The following is a 17,528-nucleotide window of genomic DNA, read 5'->3' on the forward strand; positions in this document are numbered from 1 at the left end:
ACAATTCAGGACATGGAAAAACATATTTTATGCATGTCTTTTCTACTGATCAAACCAGTTTCTCAGATTCTTTTTTTTTAAAAACTTGCTTTTAAAATAATTCCTACATTTATTTATTGCAAATATCTTTTTTTCTTTTTAAATATAGAAACTAATGAGTTAATAGAAAAAATCATTTTCATATGATAACTTAGAAAATTAAAATCAAACTGTAACACCTTTATTATATATATTTACTCTTTCCAATTTTATCGATATAGGGATTTCTTAAAACAGGAATAAAAATAATCCTCCGCATTATTTTTATTTCGATGATTACTTTTTCCGTTCGAAAAATAATTATCAAAACATTTTGATACTACGGAAACAAAGTTTTGCGATTATGGCTGCAGTACATTTCAGATTATTCATATTAGAGATGAAATGGTCATTCAAAAACGAAATTCGCAAATCGTAATAGTGTACGTCCAACAAAAAAAAATTACAATTTAAAAAACCGTAGTGATGGCTATTTAAAATGCAATCATCAGAACCATGTGGACAATAAAATCGTCGCAAATTAAGTTGTATATCAGAAAGGGTTTCTGCAAATGCGCGATTTAAAATTTCTCGTTCAAATCAATGCAGCATTGAAGAAAAAAAAAAAGGATTTTAAAAACCATGTGAAAAGTAAGAGATCGGTGGGAATAATAACTAATGAAAAAGCGATTGACTGTCTCTTAAGTAAGGCGATCTCCGAAGCAAGGATAAAGGTTCAATTACGTAACGTATGTATAAAAATATTCGAAATATTGACGTCTTTGCTTTAGGCTCGGTTAACTACTAACGTCACTAAATGAACATTTGACTAGTTGTCCATGACTGACGAAAGTGCGAATGATAAAACCACATGAGTTTACCGATTGATTGTCAATAATTGAGTGCGTAAAAAAGTGATTCTGCAAAGACGCGTTTGGAAGTTCGCCGAACGAAATAATATTGTAATAAAACACTGAAATATTAAAAACTACTTAACGATCGACGCAACCACGCTAATTCACTGGAATCGTCGTTAATCGAGTGAGTCGTGAAGTGATTGCTCAAATGCATATCAAGATTTTAAAAACAATGGAAATCTGTAGAAATATCAAAATAGCGATAAGGCAAACCACGGGAATTTATGGCTGAATCTTCGCTCATCGAGTGGGTCCAAATAAAAAGTGATTATTCAAATGCGCGATTCGTGGTACGCGACAAAATTTTATTAAATAATTTAGATTTTATAAACTATATGGAAATATGTATCAAGAATTGTTAAAAACGCTATTGTCATTGAAAAAAAGTGGGTAAAATGTGGAATTCATCAGAAAATTAATGGAAATTAGCATAATACCCCATATATTACGTTAAATATTGCCAGTATGTTTAAGCAATATTTCTTAAATTAAGAAGCAATAAACTTTAAAATTTATTTCTAAAAAGTTAAAATTTCATAATAAATTAATTTTAGTTTCATGCATCGTTGGTTTTCAAAGGCGTGTATTACGTAAAAATCAAATTTAAATTTTTTTTCAATGCTTTTATTTGAAATTGTGTACCTGTTTAAATCGTCTTTCCAACTCTGTCGTGCAACGCTAAAACGTGTGAAATAAATATGCTAAGTTATGTTGCTTGAACATGTCCCGGAAGTAAATCTAAATTTTTATTAACTATTTATTTATAAATATATATATAAAAAAAACTGAAATTATTGTTCAATTCTGCTTGGGAAATTTCCAGCACACTTAAGAATTATTAGAAAGCTACGAGCTTTTTCTTATTTCTTTTTGTTTACTGAACTTCGATAGTTTAAAGTTTCTGGTCCCAGATTGCTGAAGAGCATCAATTCTTGAAAGCAAGTAGCATGAAATATATATAATAATTATATAAAGTGTTATTATTCACCAAAGCGTGAAAGAAAAGATCTAAGTGAATGAAGGTTTTCAGTAAATTAGCTTTAAAGTTAATGTATTGAAAATGAAGATTGTCTTGCTTTTATTTCTTGTTTGCCAGGTTATCAAAATCTATAAATACCTAGTTGCACTTATTTTAACAGGTCACATCATAGCGTTCATACTCTAGGCGTTTAAATTTGCTACCATAGGACATTTTCCAACCCGAATCAGCTGTTTGGTACCAAATGATCTTGGAACCTTCTTTCACTTCAACAGCAGACTGTCACTTATTAACTTCATCCACTGAGTTTTTCGAAATTTAATGATTTGGCAAAATAAATCAACGTTGTGTTGTTAAAACTAAAATATGAAATATATGTACTGATTTCTGCTATTGTGTTTTTTAAAGGCACTTAGTTGTCATTTCAAATAGGGCAAACATATATACATAGACACTTAGTTACTTTCTGAGTTAGCACTATCTGTAGTCAAACTTTTTAACGAAAAATAACTTCAGTCGCTTTTATACGTTCAAATTAAGTCATCAATTTTGGATAAAATTTTTTAATCCTATTAATTTATATTGTTACTTAATAGTATCTCTTTTTCACACTACTGGCTATAATGAATTTTCATTCCTTCTCATGTACTCAGATTTAAAAAAAAATCATTGTTGAATATATTGTAGTTTTTTTAAAAATTTTCTTTGTTATTCTGTTAAATGGACATTATTTCAGCTTTTAGATGCAATCGCATATCTTCATTTATTAGCATCAGGGATAAATGGAAATTCATTCTTGCAAATTTGTATCATACAGTTTTATTGTTGACTGTTTGTAAATAGTTGAAATAAATTTTTGGGTATATTCTTATCTGTTGTTGTCTAGTTTTTCTCCCCCCATCCCTAAATTTTGACTTATTAATTTTTTATTATAAACCCCATTAACTTACGAGTTCGTTGATTTAAACTGTAAAATTTAACTAAGTGCTGGGTAATTTTATGGTCATAAAATAAGTGTAGGCATGAACAGAAAATCTGTCCTTGCACTGCATAATGTTTTTATTTATAAATTTTTTTCATGTTTTAGTTAGCTTGTACCACCCCTCAAATATATCACACTTCATAGACATTTTTCACCATATTAAGTATTTTGTGGAAGTTAGTTTGCATTTCAATATTTATTTTTAATTGATATATCTCGCTTAATTTTCTTTTCCACTGATGAAGAGAGCATTTTTTTCCTTTTAAAATACAGGATTATTCATAATTCCCTCCGGGGTTTCGAAATGTTATAGTAAAAAAACGGAGACGAATATGGCAAAAAAGAACATATGAAATTATTCCAAAGTATTCAAGTTTTAATTTAAGCAGTTGCCGGTAAATGGCAGTAACATGTATCACTGAAGCCAGTTGTATTAAACAGAGGGAATTATGAATAACCCTGTACATTATAATGTATTTAAATAAGAAAAAATACACCAAATCTATGTAATTACGTTATAAAGAAATATTTGATTGAGCTATATTATATTCTGTGGGGTGGACAAGCAGCAATGGCGGATGCTGAACGGGAACTGCCACCTTCTATTCTAGGTTATAGCGCCTAAGAAGATTATTATATAAAGCTAACACTTTTATAATGAATCAATAATTATCAACTTTTTTGCTCTTAACAAGTTAATTGATTGAGTTTAATGATATTTATTATTAAATAAATTAATTTGTATCGTTTAATAATATTTATGAACTGTTGTTTCTGTACTTTCATCTCAATATGTCAACAAATTTCGTAATAGGAAAAAAAGATATTATAATTATTCATAGTATGTAAATCAATTTTTTAATACGTTCTAATAATATATTTTATTTGCTCGTATAATTTATTATATTTTTGAGCAGCAAATCATCTACTTCTCAGTTACTAGTCTTTTTTTAAAGACTGCTTTTTAAATACATATGCAGCAAGAATAAAACGATTCATTGTGTCAGCAACTTCTTTTTTAAAAGTCACATTTGCTGTCCCATAAAGTTTTGGATGTATTAGGGATTGCTTCCAGCAGCTGTTTTTCAATGTAGCTTTTCCTTTAAATATAACTCTTCCACTACGTTCAAGGTAAAGGATGTTTCACAAAGATCTCTCAACTAATTTTAAAATTAAACAATTTAAGTTGCTGTTCATAAAATAACGGAACAGATTGTCTATAATTGAGAAAGGTTATGATGTGATTAAGTTCTGGTATGTAAATCAGATTGCATGCACTCGCACCTTTCAAATATATACAGTGCACAAAACGGACCACCTTGAATAACTTTTGATCCTAATAATCTGATTTTCCCGTTCTAAAACTCAATCTTAATGATTCGAGGGGGTGACTTCAAATATGATAATTAATTAGTGCAGACGATATTGCAAGTTACGTAATCAGACACAAAAACGTACTTAATCTGAATAAAGATACATTTTTTATCAACGGATTTGGATTTCTGACACCCAAAATATAGGCTGTAGCCGTAATCTGGGAAATAGTGTCCCCATAGTTTGGACCCCTTACTGTTAATTTTACTTTCTGCGTATTTTTCTATATCTCCAGAATTGCTTAAGCGAATTAACAAAAATTTTGCACACAATTATAAAATTCGTTTATCCTAAGATAATTCCATGCAAAAAATTACTTTTAGGAATTATTTATTATTTTATTTAATATTAGTCGAAAAAAATTTGAATAAGGATTGATGTGATTTTGAAACATTTTTTACACAATTTTTTACATCATTTTAAAGAATTTAATTTTACATGTCAAAAATACAAAATTTGAACTGTCCTTAAATAAAATAAATAAATGCTGAAAGTTATTTTTTGCATGAAATTATATTTTGAAAAACGAATTTTATAATTGTGTGAATTTTTTTTTAATTTGCTTAAATAGTTCTCGAAATATGGGGAAATACGCAAAAAGTAAAATTAACATTAAGGGGTCTAAACTTAATATACCGCTCTCCTGACCTAACTATTGAGACTATATTTTCCAGATTGCGGCTACTGTCAGAATCCGTTGCAAAAAAATACATGTTTATACATAGAAATACATTTTTGTGTCTGATTTCGTAACTTAAAATGTCTGCACTAATTAATTATCATATTTGAGATCACCCCTTCGGACCTAGAACTTAAAGATCCCATTATTAGATCAAAAGTTATTCTTGGTGGTTCGTTTATTTTTTTTATGCACTGTAGTGCAACTAAACATTTTTGGCAATTTGTAATTAGTTTTTGAAATGTCTATATTACATTTTTATGGCTTACCTCATTAAAATACCGCTTCTTTAATATTAATATTGCTCGTTGTTGTCACGTAGTTTCATTTAAAAATTAGGAGTCTCTTTGTAAAATACCCTATTTGAGTAAAGAGTTGATTAGTGTGTTTTATGGCAGAATATGGCTTCTCATAACAAATCTTTTAGTCAGCAATGTCGATAAGTTGAACATTACTCAAGAAGCTGTAGTTAATACTGTTGATGATTCTTTTAAGTAAAGCATTCTCAGTAAACCCTGACTTCACAAAGAATGGCCGAATAAAGCCTATTCCATCTTGGCACACCATATGCTTTGACATACACGTATCGTCCGATTAGATCATTAGGGCATTCGAAATGCAAAGTTCTTCTGAAGAGGGCGTTGTTGAGGCGAGATATTGAAGCACATTTAGCTCCGCTTGAACTTATTTCAAGTCTTGCTTTGTCTTCTACGAAAACTGTCAGTTTTTCTAGGTTGTATATGTATTCTCTGTACACGTTAGTTCGATCTGGAATGGGAATAAAACTATGTTAAGTACATCAAAATTAATACATTTGGAAAAAAATGACTGTGTGCATCACCTATTATTTCAAGTTTGCCTTGAAAAATTACTAAGACTACGCTTTTTATAATCCGAAATGCGTTGAAAAATTAAAATTCATGATGCTCTCTTAAAATTGTAACAATCTATATCCGTGTAATGGTCTGGCGGCCATTAGAAGGGTAGTGAGCCACACGTTTCTAAAGGTGACATTTTGGCATCAAAGAGTTTATTGTTTCCAGATAGGTACATTTAAGATATGATATTTTGTATATATACAGTGAAACCTGTGTAAGTTGAACTACTGTTGTTGTTGCTTATCTTCTCTGTCTGATGGCGTCAGACAAGATCCACGAGTTCGTTGACTGAAAGGAAATCGAAGACTAGGAGAGGATTGCTAAAGAGATCCTCCTTTGAGAGTCCCATGCAATCCAAGAGGTGCTCAGAAGAAGCCTGATGAATTTGGCACTTGGTGCAGGTGACGAAGGTTTTCCTGCCCTCGTTGAAAGTGAGGCACTTGATGTGACCACTAGCAAGCCTTGATAGAACAGTCCAGGTACGTCTGTCACACGGGAGGTCAAGGGACAAACCCGGTTTTGATCCCTTGTACTAATTATGGGTTGGGGTGTTTTCCACTCCTTCGAGATTTTTCCAGAGAGTATAACTCCTAAAAAGTAAGTGTGGAAGAGGGAGTTGTAATCCTGCAACCCTCCTTAGCAAGAATATCGGCCATACCCTCCTTAAGTCCTACTGTTTGCCTCATCGCGGCGGGAGGGTGACGCTGGGCGGAATGGGTGAAGTACGTCGGGAGTTTACTCCTGGTAGAGCCACCCAAGGCGTGAAGGGCATTCTATTATGCCCAGCTAAATATCAGTAGGCGAAGGAGCCAAGACAGACTTCTACCTACTGGTGCTCCGGTCCTTGGACTAACTGAAACTGCACATTCCCTTACCAATGACTTCGTTGACTTTTGACAATATAAACAGTTTGACTACCCCGGCAACGAGAACTAACAATTAATGTTAAATTGAACCAACTATTAGAAATTGCAAGTTGAACTACTAATTATGTTTTGTTTCAATCGTTAACTTATAGGTGGAAGAGTCGGTCTTTCTGTTTCCCATAGCATGTTATTCGAAAATTTCTTATGTATAATAATCAAAATGAAATTAAATGTAAATAGTTTTTTTTTAAAAAAAACGAGTAGTTAATATTTTAACGAAACCACAACCAATTTAAAATATCTGCCTTTCTACGTAACAGTACGTTACAAATTTCCACTTAATAACAGCACAATACTCTTATTACCAGTATGAAAATCAGGGTTATTTTTACTAAAGGCGCTGTTATGAACGATTTAAATATGTGGCTTATCATTACTATATTGTTTTAAGATCTTCATAACGATAGGATAGGCGTAGTGTTCTCATTAGCTAATGGTTCTAATATTTAAAATGATGCATGAGACAAACAGCTTCATGGAATAATATAGTTAATATTTATAAAAAAATATGGTAAATGGTTTAGTAACGGAATTTATGGGAGAAAACTCTTGAATTTAATATTTTCATTGTTATTCTATGGCATCTATTATAATTATAGTGATGTGTTTGATAAAACTTGCTGATTGATAAACGAAGTAGTTTCTTTTTCTGTAATTGAAAAATGTAATTATTTTTCATTACTTTTATGAAGAATTATATACATTCGGGATTATTCTAGGGATTTAGATATGAGTAATATGTTAAATACGTATGAGTTTCAAATGGGGAACGAAACAGCCTGCAGCATTCTCTTCTGCCTGACAACAGTACATTTAACAGGGAGAAACTTAGGTACCATTCTACACCGGTCATTTAACCAGTTTTATGGTTCAAAGATGGCGATCTGTTTTCCAAAGCTAACACTGTGGGTCACTGTCCATTTAATTGCTTCGTGTCGAAGAAGTCACTAAAAGTTTATATTTGAAAAAAGGCAATAATGAGAAAAGTTTTGCAATTATGTCTAGAGGTTTTCATTTTAGTACTCGTACTAGTGACTTTCTATGTTTTGTTGAGGAACCGGATGTTCCCCTGGTTTCTAAGTATGAATAGTGTGGTTATTTGCTGTGTTCGTTGTGCCAAAGAGTTTTTTTTAAAGTAAATATAATACCGGGTGTCCCGAAAATAACTGACAATTCGATAGATGAATTAAATAAAAATGGAAGATGTTGCATGGTTTTCTGAGTTTGGCTTAGGAAACGAAGTGTTTATTCTTCCCAAGTTTCATATTTAGTTATAAAGCTTGTCCGTAAATAACGCAGCTAACAAAGAAAAACTATGTTTTCAAGATAGCTAATTTTTACCGCAACAAGTGTCACAGCACAGTCTAAGGACAGATGTAGCATATTCCTATGCTAATAGTCCAATTAAGGTGCTTAGACTAGACAAGCAACAGAGAAAATTGTTTACTAGTTTTATCAATGAACAGCGCCATCTGTGATGAACTTTTTGACTAAATTTAAAATTTGGTGAGAATAAACGACGTCGTTTCTTAAGTGAAAACACAGCAAATCGTACATTTGTATCTCTTTTCGTTTTTCTTTCATTTTTTAAATAGTCATTTAATTTATCTGGACAATCGGCAAGAGCACATCACTTTTAGTATTTAAAGAAGTTATTTTTAAACCAATATATATTCAGCAATTTACAAATAAGATCTGACTTCTCATAATCAATAAAATGGTAAGTCAAAACAAATGATTTTTAATACTGTACTTTGTTAATTTTCTCAATAAAATCTTCTCGGTAACATTTTTGGGGTAACGAACTGAACAGAAGTGCTCTCTTTATTTACTCTTAATTGCTTTATGACTAGCTACATTAATAAATCAGCTACCTTCACCTCTTCCTTGCCAGGTAATGATGACAACGCCTCGGACTGTCCTCCTCTGTCCCAAGTCCACCATCCAGACTGGATAATCCACGTAATAGTTGTCGAGAATTGCGCATCGACGCAGATGAGTGTCTTCATCGCCATCGACAGCATATGATGAGTGGCCATCTTTCCATCCCATCCAAGAGTGACGCTTGTCATTCACCCAAGTGTCCTTTTTGTAAGCAAGGTTCTCGACTAATAGGAAAATAAAGTGAATATTATTATTATGAATGCGACACTCGGGTTAGGCTAGAATATTTGTCATATGATTTGACAAATTCGAATTTTCATGGAATTTCAATATCCAATAATAAAAAATCAAAATAAAAATGTTTTTAAAAAGCACGTTTTTGTAGTGGAGAATAATAATTAAAAAACAAAAATTTGAAAAACGTGGGACACATGAAATACACAACAGTATGTGTGCTCATGAGAATATGTGTATGTATACCTGTAATTGTATCTGAATGTGGAATATGTTTGTGTATGTGGATGTGTACGTGGTTGTGCGTGTGTATGTGTATCTGCACTGTTATGTATTTCACGCGCCCCACGTTTGCCGTTTTTCAAATTTTTGTTTTTTAATTATTATTCTCCACTACAAAAACGTGGTTTTTGAAAATATTATTATTTTTTTTTTGCATTCACTTCTAAAATCTCAATTATTTCACTCACTGTACACAAAACTTTTCAACTGACATGTGACACTAATTTGAAATAATCGAATCCACAACAAAAGACAATCGCAATAAATATTAATTTTTCTTTAACTTTATTTTACTTTGTATGTCTTTTTTCATTTTCATGCATTGTCATCGAATTCTGAACTATGTGCCAAATTTGAAGTCTGTAGCTAGTCGGGAAGTTAGTTTAAAATCGATTGCAAAATTCCACCCGAACAGACATACACGAAGGCAAGTTGATATAAACGTGATAAAAAAATGGAGGAAGGGGACTTCAGGATGAACACGACGCTTGGGTTGGATAGATTAAACGTCATATGATTTAAGAGATTCCAAAACTCTTGCTAAGTTTCCAAATCTAATTTGGGTAAAGAAAAAGAAAAAATGCTAGTCTTTATATAAATACTAAGAATACATCTTTAGGTGATTTTGATAGATTTAAATTCTTGCAGACTTTCACGGAACATTTCAAAAGACAACTGTCCCCCTTTCACTCAAAACATTAGTTTTCTAGTGTCAATATTAGAGGAAGTTGCAGTAAGAAGACATCATTTTGAAGAATGACTTACGTTGAAAATATTGATGTCCAAACAAAATTAGGTCTCGCAGTGCAAATTCATTTCTCAAATGTCTTTAATAACGTTAAAATTCACTTTTTTTATTTATCAAAAGCAGGAAATTTTTACTGCAATTTTCAGTGCGAAGTGCACAATCAATTAAAAAGTAAATGACACTACTTAAATCAATGCGTCATAGAAAATAATAAGTTCCAAAATATTGAGTTTTGGCAGTGCATATGTGTCATATTTATTTCTTCACTGTTCTTCCTAAGGTTAACATCTCATTGCCTATATAAACTGTATTAAATTCTGTCGCATATAAGCAATGTTTATCAGTTAAAATGTACTTCTGAACAATTAAAAAATGTGGCATATCATTAAAATAAAGAGCTTCCATTATTTTTGGATTGTTTGACGAATATTTTGTGTTTACAAAATATTTTCGTTAATATTAGATTGGTTAGACCAATCTGAAGACTTTTTGTTGTTTTTTATAATCTAATGTTCATGAGTTGTACCATTCAAATAATAGACACGTTTTCTGACATTTTTTAGTATAATGTAATTGTTAAAAAATACAGTTTTTTTTAAGGAAAAAATAATAATCTTAAAATTCTAAACAAAACAAACATTTTTAAAAGTTTTTTATTTTAAAATCTTTTAAAAATGTCCGTTTTTCCATTTTTTAAAATTTAATTTTGTTCACCAAGGGGGTGGATCCCTGAGCGACATAAAGACTATATCTAAATCTGCCCTTATTGCCAATACGTGTGAGCAATTTTAAATGATTATATAACTATATAGTGCACCATCTAGTTATATAATTAGGTAACAAAATAATTTAGGTGCACCATAGACTAGTGCATATAAATAATCAAGCTAATATTTTGATGTCTGCATTATCAGTCGAAAAACAGCCTTATTGTATGAATATAACTCATATTATTCGTTGAATGTTTTTTTTTAAAAATTATTAAAGTGATTTAGGATCTACTTACCACATTCTGAATCAGTGTGAACTCTAAAAAATCCTTGGCCACATTCCCCTGTAAAATAAAAGAGAAGATTCCACTTTATAATATTTGAAGGCATCTTTATTTTGAGAATGATACATTACCTGCCAACTTGTACAGTCCAACTTTTCCTCAATGGCAGCAGCACTTGCTTTAAAGTATAAATATTGACTTTTAAAATTTAAAAATAAATTGTTTTACCTATGAACTGTCAGTGGGCGCTGTAGATTATTGCAACAACTACAGATTATTTTTCATCGAATTGGGAATAATTTTTAAAACATCTCTAAACTATTTCTAGTAAAAATCGACCTTTTCCAAAAAGACTGAAAAGGAAGTGGTTGTCCAAAACTACGATCAATTTTAGATGAGCTTATATCTAAAGTAATTATAAATTTACTGATTCTCCTCCATTTGCTTGTTTCTTTTCTTAATTTATTATTATTGAAGAACCAAAAATGTGATAAACTGTTTCTATCTAGTAATGAATAATATTTTCATTTTAAATAATAATGATAAATTTTGAAATGAATTTGTGCAAGCATAAAAAAAAAAATTTCTAAAAATAATTAAATCACGTTTTTTATTTATCATTTATCATTTCTAAAAATATTTATCATTTCTAAAAATAATTAAATCACAAGCAAACACGTTTTTTTTTTTTCTAAATTTTTAATTTTTTTTTTGTTAACGGATTATCTTAGTTGAGGTTAGCGTCGTTTGCAGCTATAAGTTGCCAAATCTTGCAGCTCTTCTGCATTGGTTCCGCTTTTGCTCCGAGATGGCGGATAAGTCGGCCACTCCAATTGGGTATAATATGAAAAAAGCACAACTACTTCCACTTACTAGGAATAACATTTACCTTTTAGTTTAATTAATAAACTGAGTTTTAAATATGCTTACTAAATTCATAAACTTCAGTAAAACAACAATATAAATTATTTCCAAAGGAACTAGACTAATACAATTCCAACCTGGCGAGTAGCGACTTATAACAAGACACTTCGTTTGATGCTTTTACTTGTTGCTAGAAATCAAGTTCGCAGAAAATGCTGTTTACTAGTTAAATTTAGTAGGAATAACACGATCTGTGACGTAGGCTATAGTATACCCAATTCAGTGACTCTAGATTTCTCTACGATGACGTCACTTGCAGGTATCCAGTTGCGACACATTGGTTGAGCTGTCTGTATGCTAATAAGTCAATATTACTTGTTATATTTGAACAAAGCCAATTTAAAAAATTTTAATAATAACATGATTTATCATGTTTAAAAATTAACGTCTTTCAATTTAGTTATAACATAATTATAACTTAATTATAAGAGAATTGAAAACCTAAACTAGAAATTTTCATGAGTAAAGATGTTCTTAATAAACACCTATGCATCCTTTCTTCTCTGTTATAATAATAAAATCAATGAAAATACTAAAATAATAAATGAAACACGAAGCGAATATTGTTTCATTTAAATATAATTATTGATTGTGGTTAAGGTATAGAATCGGAGGATCCTTGGTTTGGTGACAATTTTCCATATATGGGGTTTTGCTGAAACCCCGTATCTGAAGGTTACCGAAATATTCTTTGCTTGCAATGACGTCACCTGGAACACTTCTTAATGTCGAGATTATATGATATGTAACGATAAGTTATCTAGATAGAACTAAGGCTCCTATACCAGGCTTCTATACTCTAGAACTAGGCTACTATAATCTAATTCAGGGGCGCTAGATAGAACCATCTGGATCACTAGAGATAAGATTTTACTACAGATGAACGTGCTTGTATAGGCGGTTACAATAAAGTTCAGTCTTGGTTAGGAATTAAAAAAATATTTTACAGGTATTTTACGTTAGAATTAATTTTTATGCTGATCACAACCAAATAATTCTTCTTTCATGAAGATCTTCATATGAAGATTCACATTTAGATCCATGTTCCTATTTTCTTTCCTAACAAATTTCGAAGGGAAAATTTCTGGTTACAGTTTCGGACTACTTAAGAAGATTCGGCAGCTTATGAAGATGCATGACTATTTTCTGCTCTCTAATCGCTCTTTATATATTATATTTTTATTAATCCTTGTCAATTTTTGGAAGTTAAAAATTGTACACGTTTGGGTTATATTAAGGGTGGATTAAACAAAAACTTTATAATCAAAATCTAAAGAATCCTTATTGAACTAGGTGGGATTAAAATGTGCGGTTAAATAAAAATGCCTTTGGGTTCCTCAGGCAATCAAACTGGTTTTGAATCTAGCTTTGTTTTGTAATGATTCAATAAATTTTAATAATATTTCTGTTTATTTCTCACTTGAACAGTAATAAACGATCCCAAAAGGAATTCTAAGATACTTAGTTAAAATTGAATTCAGCGTACCTTTGGTAAAAAATAAGCTTGTTTAAATTTACAAAAAGATTCATAACGGCTGCAAATATTATGAAATTTTTTTTTTTAAAAAAGTGATAACAAAAACGCTATAGAAATCTAACGAATCTGTACAAATAATATTTTTTACTATGAATCAGATTTATCTAAAATAGCATAAAACATACATTTACCTTGAAGTTGACATCCTATTAGACCCAACCTCATGCTAACTCTACCTCTCCATGTCATTGGGTGGACTCTTACATAGCGAGCTGTAAATGGTAGGTTGAAGTAATGCCGACGTTCCGTATTCTTATCCATGTTTCCACCGAATTCCTGGTTTAAAAACCCATAAAAATGTAACGCTTACAATAAGTTATAAAGATAGCTTATATGTAAGTTAAAAATATACACTTTAAATATAATTATGTACTGTAAGTTATTTATATGCAAACACCCTATTTTGTGGAGTAAAAATTAAAAGACCGGGGCATCTTCATTTTGTTGAGCAACTACCGAGTGTGCCAAAAATTATCAATGATTTGAAAAAACATTTAAAACAAAAGGTAAAAAGATTTTTAAAAAAATGTACGGTTTTCAGAGTCTTTCTTTGGAAACCTACACCGAAGAGCCATCACATTATGACCACCCTGCTAATAACATGTAGGACCACCTTTAGCCCTCAAAACTGCTAGCACTCGCCGTGACATTGATGACACAAGGTGCTGATCGGTAGTCTGGGGTATCTGGTACCAAGCGCTTTCCAATTGGTCCTGCAATTCCCTCACATTGCGAGGGGGTAGTGTGGCAGCACGAATTTGATTTTCCAAGTAGGACCACAAATGCTTTATGGGATTAAGGTTAGGTGAATTTGGGGGCCAAGACATGATTTGAAAGTCACTGGAATGTTCCTCGATGATTCGACCCTTATGACATGGTGCATTATCCTGTTGGTAAACACCATTCCCCCCAGGAAAAACTGTTGCCATGAATGGGTGAACCTGGTCTGCAACTATGTTATGTTCATGTAACTTACAGACGTCAGGGATTGTTCTATGAGGATTATGGGTCCTAATGTGCCCAATGAAAACATTGTTCCTGGGCGAGAAATCATGAAAATCTGGGAGAGCCCATTGTTATAGATGGAGGGTGGTCATAATGTAATGGCTCTTCGGTATATTTTCAATTAACTAAAGTTTCGAAATGCCTACAAAGTTCGCCAAAAGATTTCGTTGCTGAGAGAAACTGTAAAATAATGTTTTCAAAACATTCCACTATCTGCAGCAGCTTCAATTAAAATGATTTGACATGCAGCCAAAAACATTCATTGATATTTTTTCAGTCCGTAGTTGATAATTTTTGTAACTTCTTTTGAAATTCCGAGAGGAGGGCAGCAAGCTGTATATTTCTAATCATATTTCATTCCTCTTTAATTGGTTATTTAAGTTGTCGATTACATTTCGGACAGTCTGTTTCAGTCAAGAAATAACAATATAAAACGGTAAAATGAATATTGGTTCAGAGGGAGAAGGACTAAATATTAACTAAAAATAAGAACTAAATACTAAACGTACTCAACGTACTATAGTAAAATTATGTTCAATGGTACTTAGAATACACGACTTACCATATTTTCCCCATCGTCATTATTATTAAAGAATTAGAAAAAAAAGGTTACGAATGTAACAGGTACGAAATTGGAAAAAGACACATTTTAAACATAAAGAAAAAAGTTTTTTTCCAAATGAATAAAATCGTATAGTTCCATATACATGATATAATTACATAACATAATTATAATGTTGTTGTTGACGTATGCCTGTTTAGGCAGAGGGGGGGGGGCGATTGTTCTTGTTTTTCAGTTGCGCCATCTATGGCCAAGAATTTGACTTCTGCAACACCATACGTCACACCCATTTATAGGGCGAACCTATTCATTCATCCACAGATCGTAATTTTGACCTGAATCAGAGAACGATCGATCTCCAATTCAGTACCCCCAGAGGTTTTGATTTGTTATGGGAACATAGGGACTTTTGCTACTCTACAGATTTAACGTGCATCAGTCTCTTTACTACTTCGGCCGTTGGGGTTCGAACCCACGAACTCTCGGACATGGGCCCAGCACCCTACCGACCAGGCTATCCCGGCTCACATAATTATGATATAATTACTATATAATTATAATTAATTAATCATTAATATAATTAGCCATTAATATAATTAATCATAAATAATTATATCATAATTAATTATAATATAATTAATGTTACTGAATTATTCAATAACATGTTATTTTTTTAGCAATTCCAAAAATACATCGATTTTGTTACGTAGCGTTATCTCAAATATTTTGTTTTTCGATGACAAAACTAATGTTAGATTGATCCATTAGAGTAGAGTTTGAATATTTTACTTACTTTGGGACTAACGAGGTTATCGTCTTTGTAGTATTGCCAGTGGCTCGTAGTATTGGAGTATGAGAGGGCAAACGAAGTGACCCACTGTTTCCTTCTGCTGTCTCCTCTTCCCTTAGTAACTACTCCAGTCACTCTTGTTGGTGGACCTAAGTCTATCTGAAGCCACTGTCGTACTGTGTGCACAATAATAAATTAAGTACATTATTGAACTGAATTATGCCATTTTGTAAGAAGACGTTGAAAAATAAAAACTGTTTTTAGATACTCTTTTGACTGGTCATCAGAACAGTCAAAAAGTAGATTCGAAAATGTTATGAAAAATAGTAGCTAATTTTCTCTTAAATACAGATGCAAATTATTTCTAAAAACCATAGCGAACTGTTTCTAAAAACAATTGCAATTTTTTTCTTCATAAAAACAGATGCAAAGTATTTCTATAATCAGTGACAAACTGCTTAAAAAAAAACAATTGGAAATTATTTATAAAAACATAAAAATTGTTTTAAAATATCAGATTGCTTTTGAAAATAGATATACATATATGCCCTAAATGATTAAAGAATGATTTGGGAATTATATGTTTCACGTTGAACTATTTTTTTCCTACTTGGTCACATATCTTATTTATTTACTATTATTATATTTCTTTATTTTTGAATAAATAAATGGTGATAGATAATTTCAGAAGCCACTGAAAACTTACATGTGCTACAAAATAAAATGGAATTTCTCTTTTTTCAAAATGTTTCCGAAGGACACGAAATTTATATGAAACACCAAAAACCTTTTAAAGTTCTGCTTTTATTTGGTTATTATGAATGCCTACATATGACATAGCGATAGGCAAAGTTTGATGAAAGTTTGTTGATGATATCATCATGTATATTAAAAAAGAGTGTAACGAAATTTTAAATGATGCATTTTTTTCAGAAATTTACTCAAACAATTAAATTCATAGTTTGTTAATGCTTTTAATTTAAGATAAGACGAAACTTACTGTCACTGTGCTTAGCACACCAGCCGCCAAAGCTAAATATGTGAGCATCTTCTGGCGTGCAGGTGCCCTGCTTGCTCCAGGGTCTGGATGATGAGGCCGTCAGTTGAGCTTGAGGTGGAACACTAATAATGGAGTTGCAATCTAAATGTATACACAAAAAATTACTACGATTATAAAAATAATAGTTGCTCTTTGGGATGTTACTCAAGTTATTGTTAATAAGTTCATTAAATCTAGATATTAAAGCTATACACAAGCGATTTTACTGTAAAACGTTACAGCGTTCTCGTTTAAGATTGTTGGGTGTGGCCAATTCATGTATGAGTGGCCGCTCAGTTCTACCCGACTATTCCTATTTTATGCAAGCGTGATAAAAACGGTTGTGATTGTTTATCGGAACGGCAACTTCACCTATGGCTCAAGACACTTTTTTTAAAGCTGGAAAGAGGACAACAAAGTAGACCATGCTCGAAATTTGTGCAACTACTGACGGAAACGAAAAGCGACGCGTATGACTAAACTTTTAAAAACAACTGTAATTGATTACAACTGTATTAATTACAACTGTAATTGATTACAGATAATTACTGCTATGTAATCAATTACTTGTAATCACGATTACATGTAATCATGATTACAAGTAATCATAATTTTTGATTACATCAGAGTAGAGCAAAATGCAATCGATAACATTTTTCACTTACAGTAATCAATTACTTGTAATCATGATTACAAATTTTGATTACAACTGTAATCATGATTAGAAATTTTGATTACAACTGTAATCATGATTACAATACTCAATTACAGTAATC

General features: G+C 31.4%; 1 protein-coding gene across 7 annotated transcripts in view; it reads right to left on the bottom strand.

Moving 5' to 3' along the window:
- Positions 1–3,750: 3,750 nt before the first annotated feature.
- The window catches only part of LOC107448783 (lactadherin), a 45,642-nt gene continuing 31,864 nt past the window's right edge, over positions 3,751–17,528 (bottom strand). For 2 of the 7 annotated variants that reach the window (XM_016064114.4, XM_071183395.2), the window contains exons 6-11: positions 16,714–16,854; positions 15,717–15,889; positions 13,488–13,632; positions 10,908–10,955; positions 8,628–8,861; positions 3,751–5,717 (exon numbers count right to left, since the gene is read on the bottom strand). In XM_016064114.4, the coding sequence (XP_015919600.1) occupies positions 5,455–5,717; positions 8,628–8,861; positions 10,908–10,955; positions 13,488–13,632; positions 15,717–15,889; positions 16,714–16,854 (1,004 nt within the window). In that variant the 3' untranslated portion in view covers positions 3,751–5,454. Of the gene's footprint in view, positions 5,718–8,627; positions 8,862–10,907; positions 10,956–13,481; positions 13,633–15,716; positions 15,890–16,713; positions 16,855–17,528 lie in introns of all 7 variants that reach the window. The other 5 variants (XM_071183397.2, XM_071183396.2, XM_016064113.4 and 2 more) reach the window with 3 other exon arrangements.

Source organism: Parasteatoda tepidariorum, chromosome 7, assembly GCF_982258835.1.
Source record: "Parasteatoda tepidariorum strain Cologne lab strain chromosome 7, Ptep-v5.0, whole genome shotgun sequence".
NCBI lineage: Eukaryota > Metazoa > Arthropoda > Arachnida > Araneae > Theridiidae > Parasteatoda > Parasteatoda tepidariorum.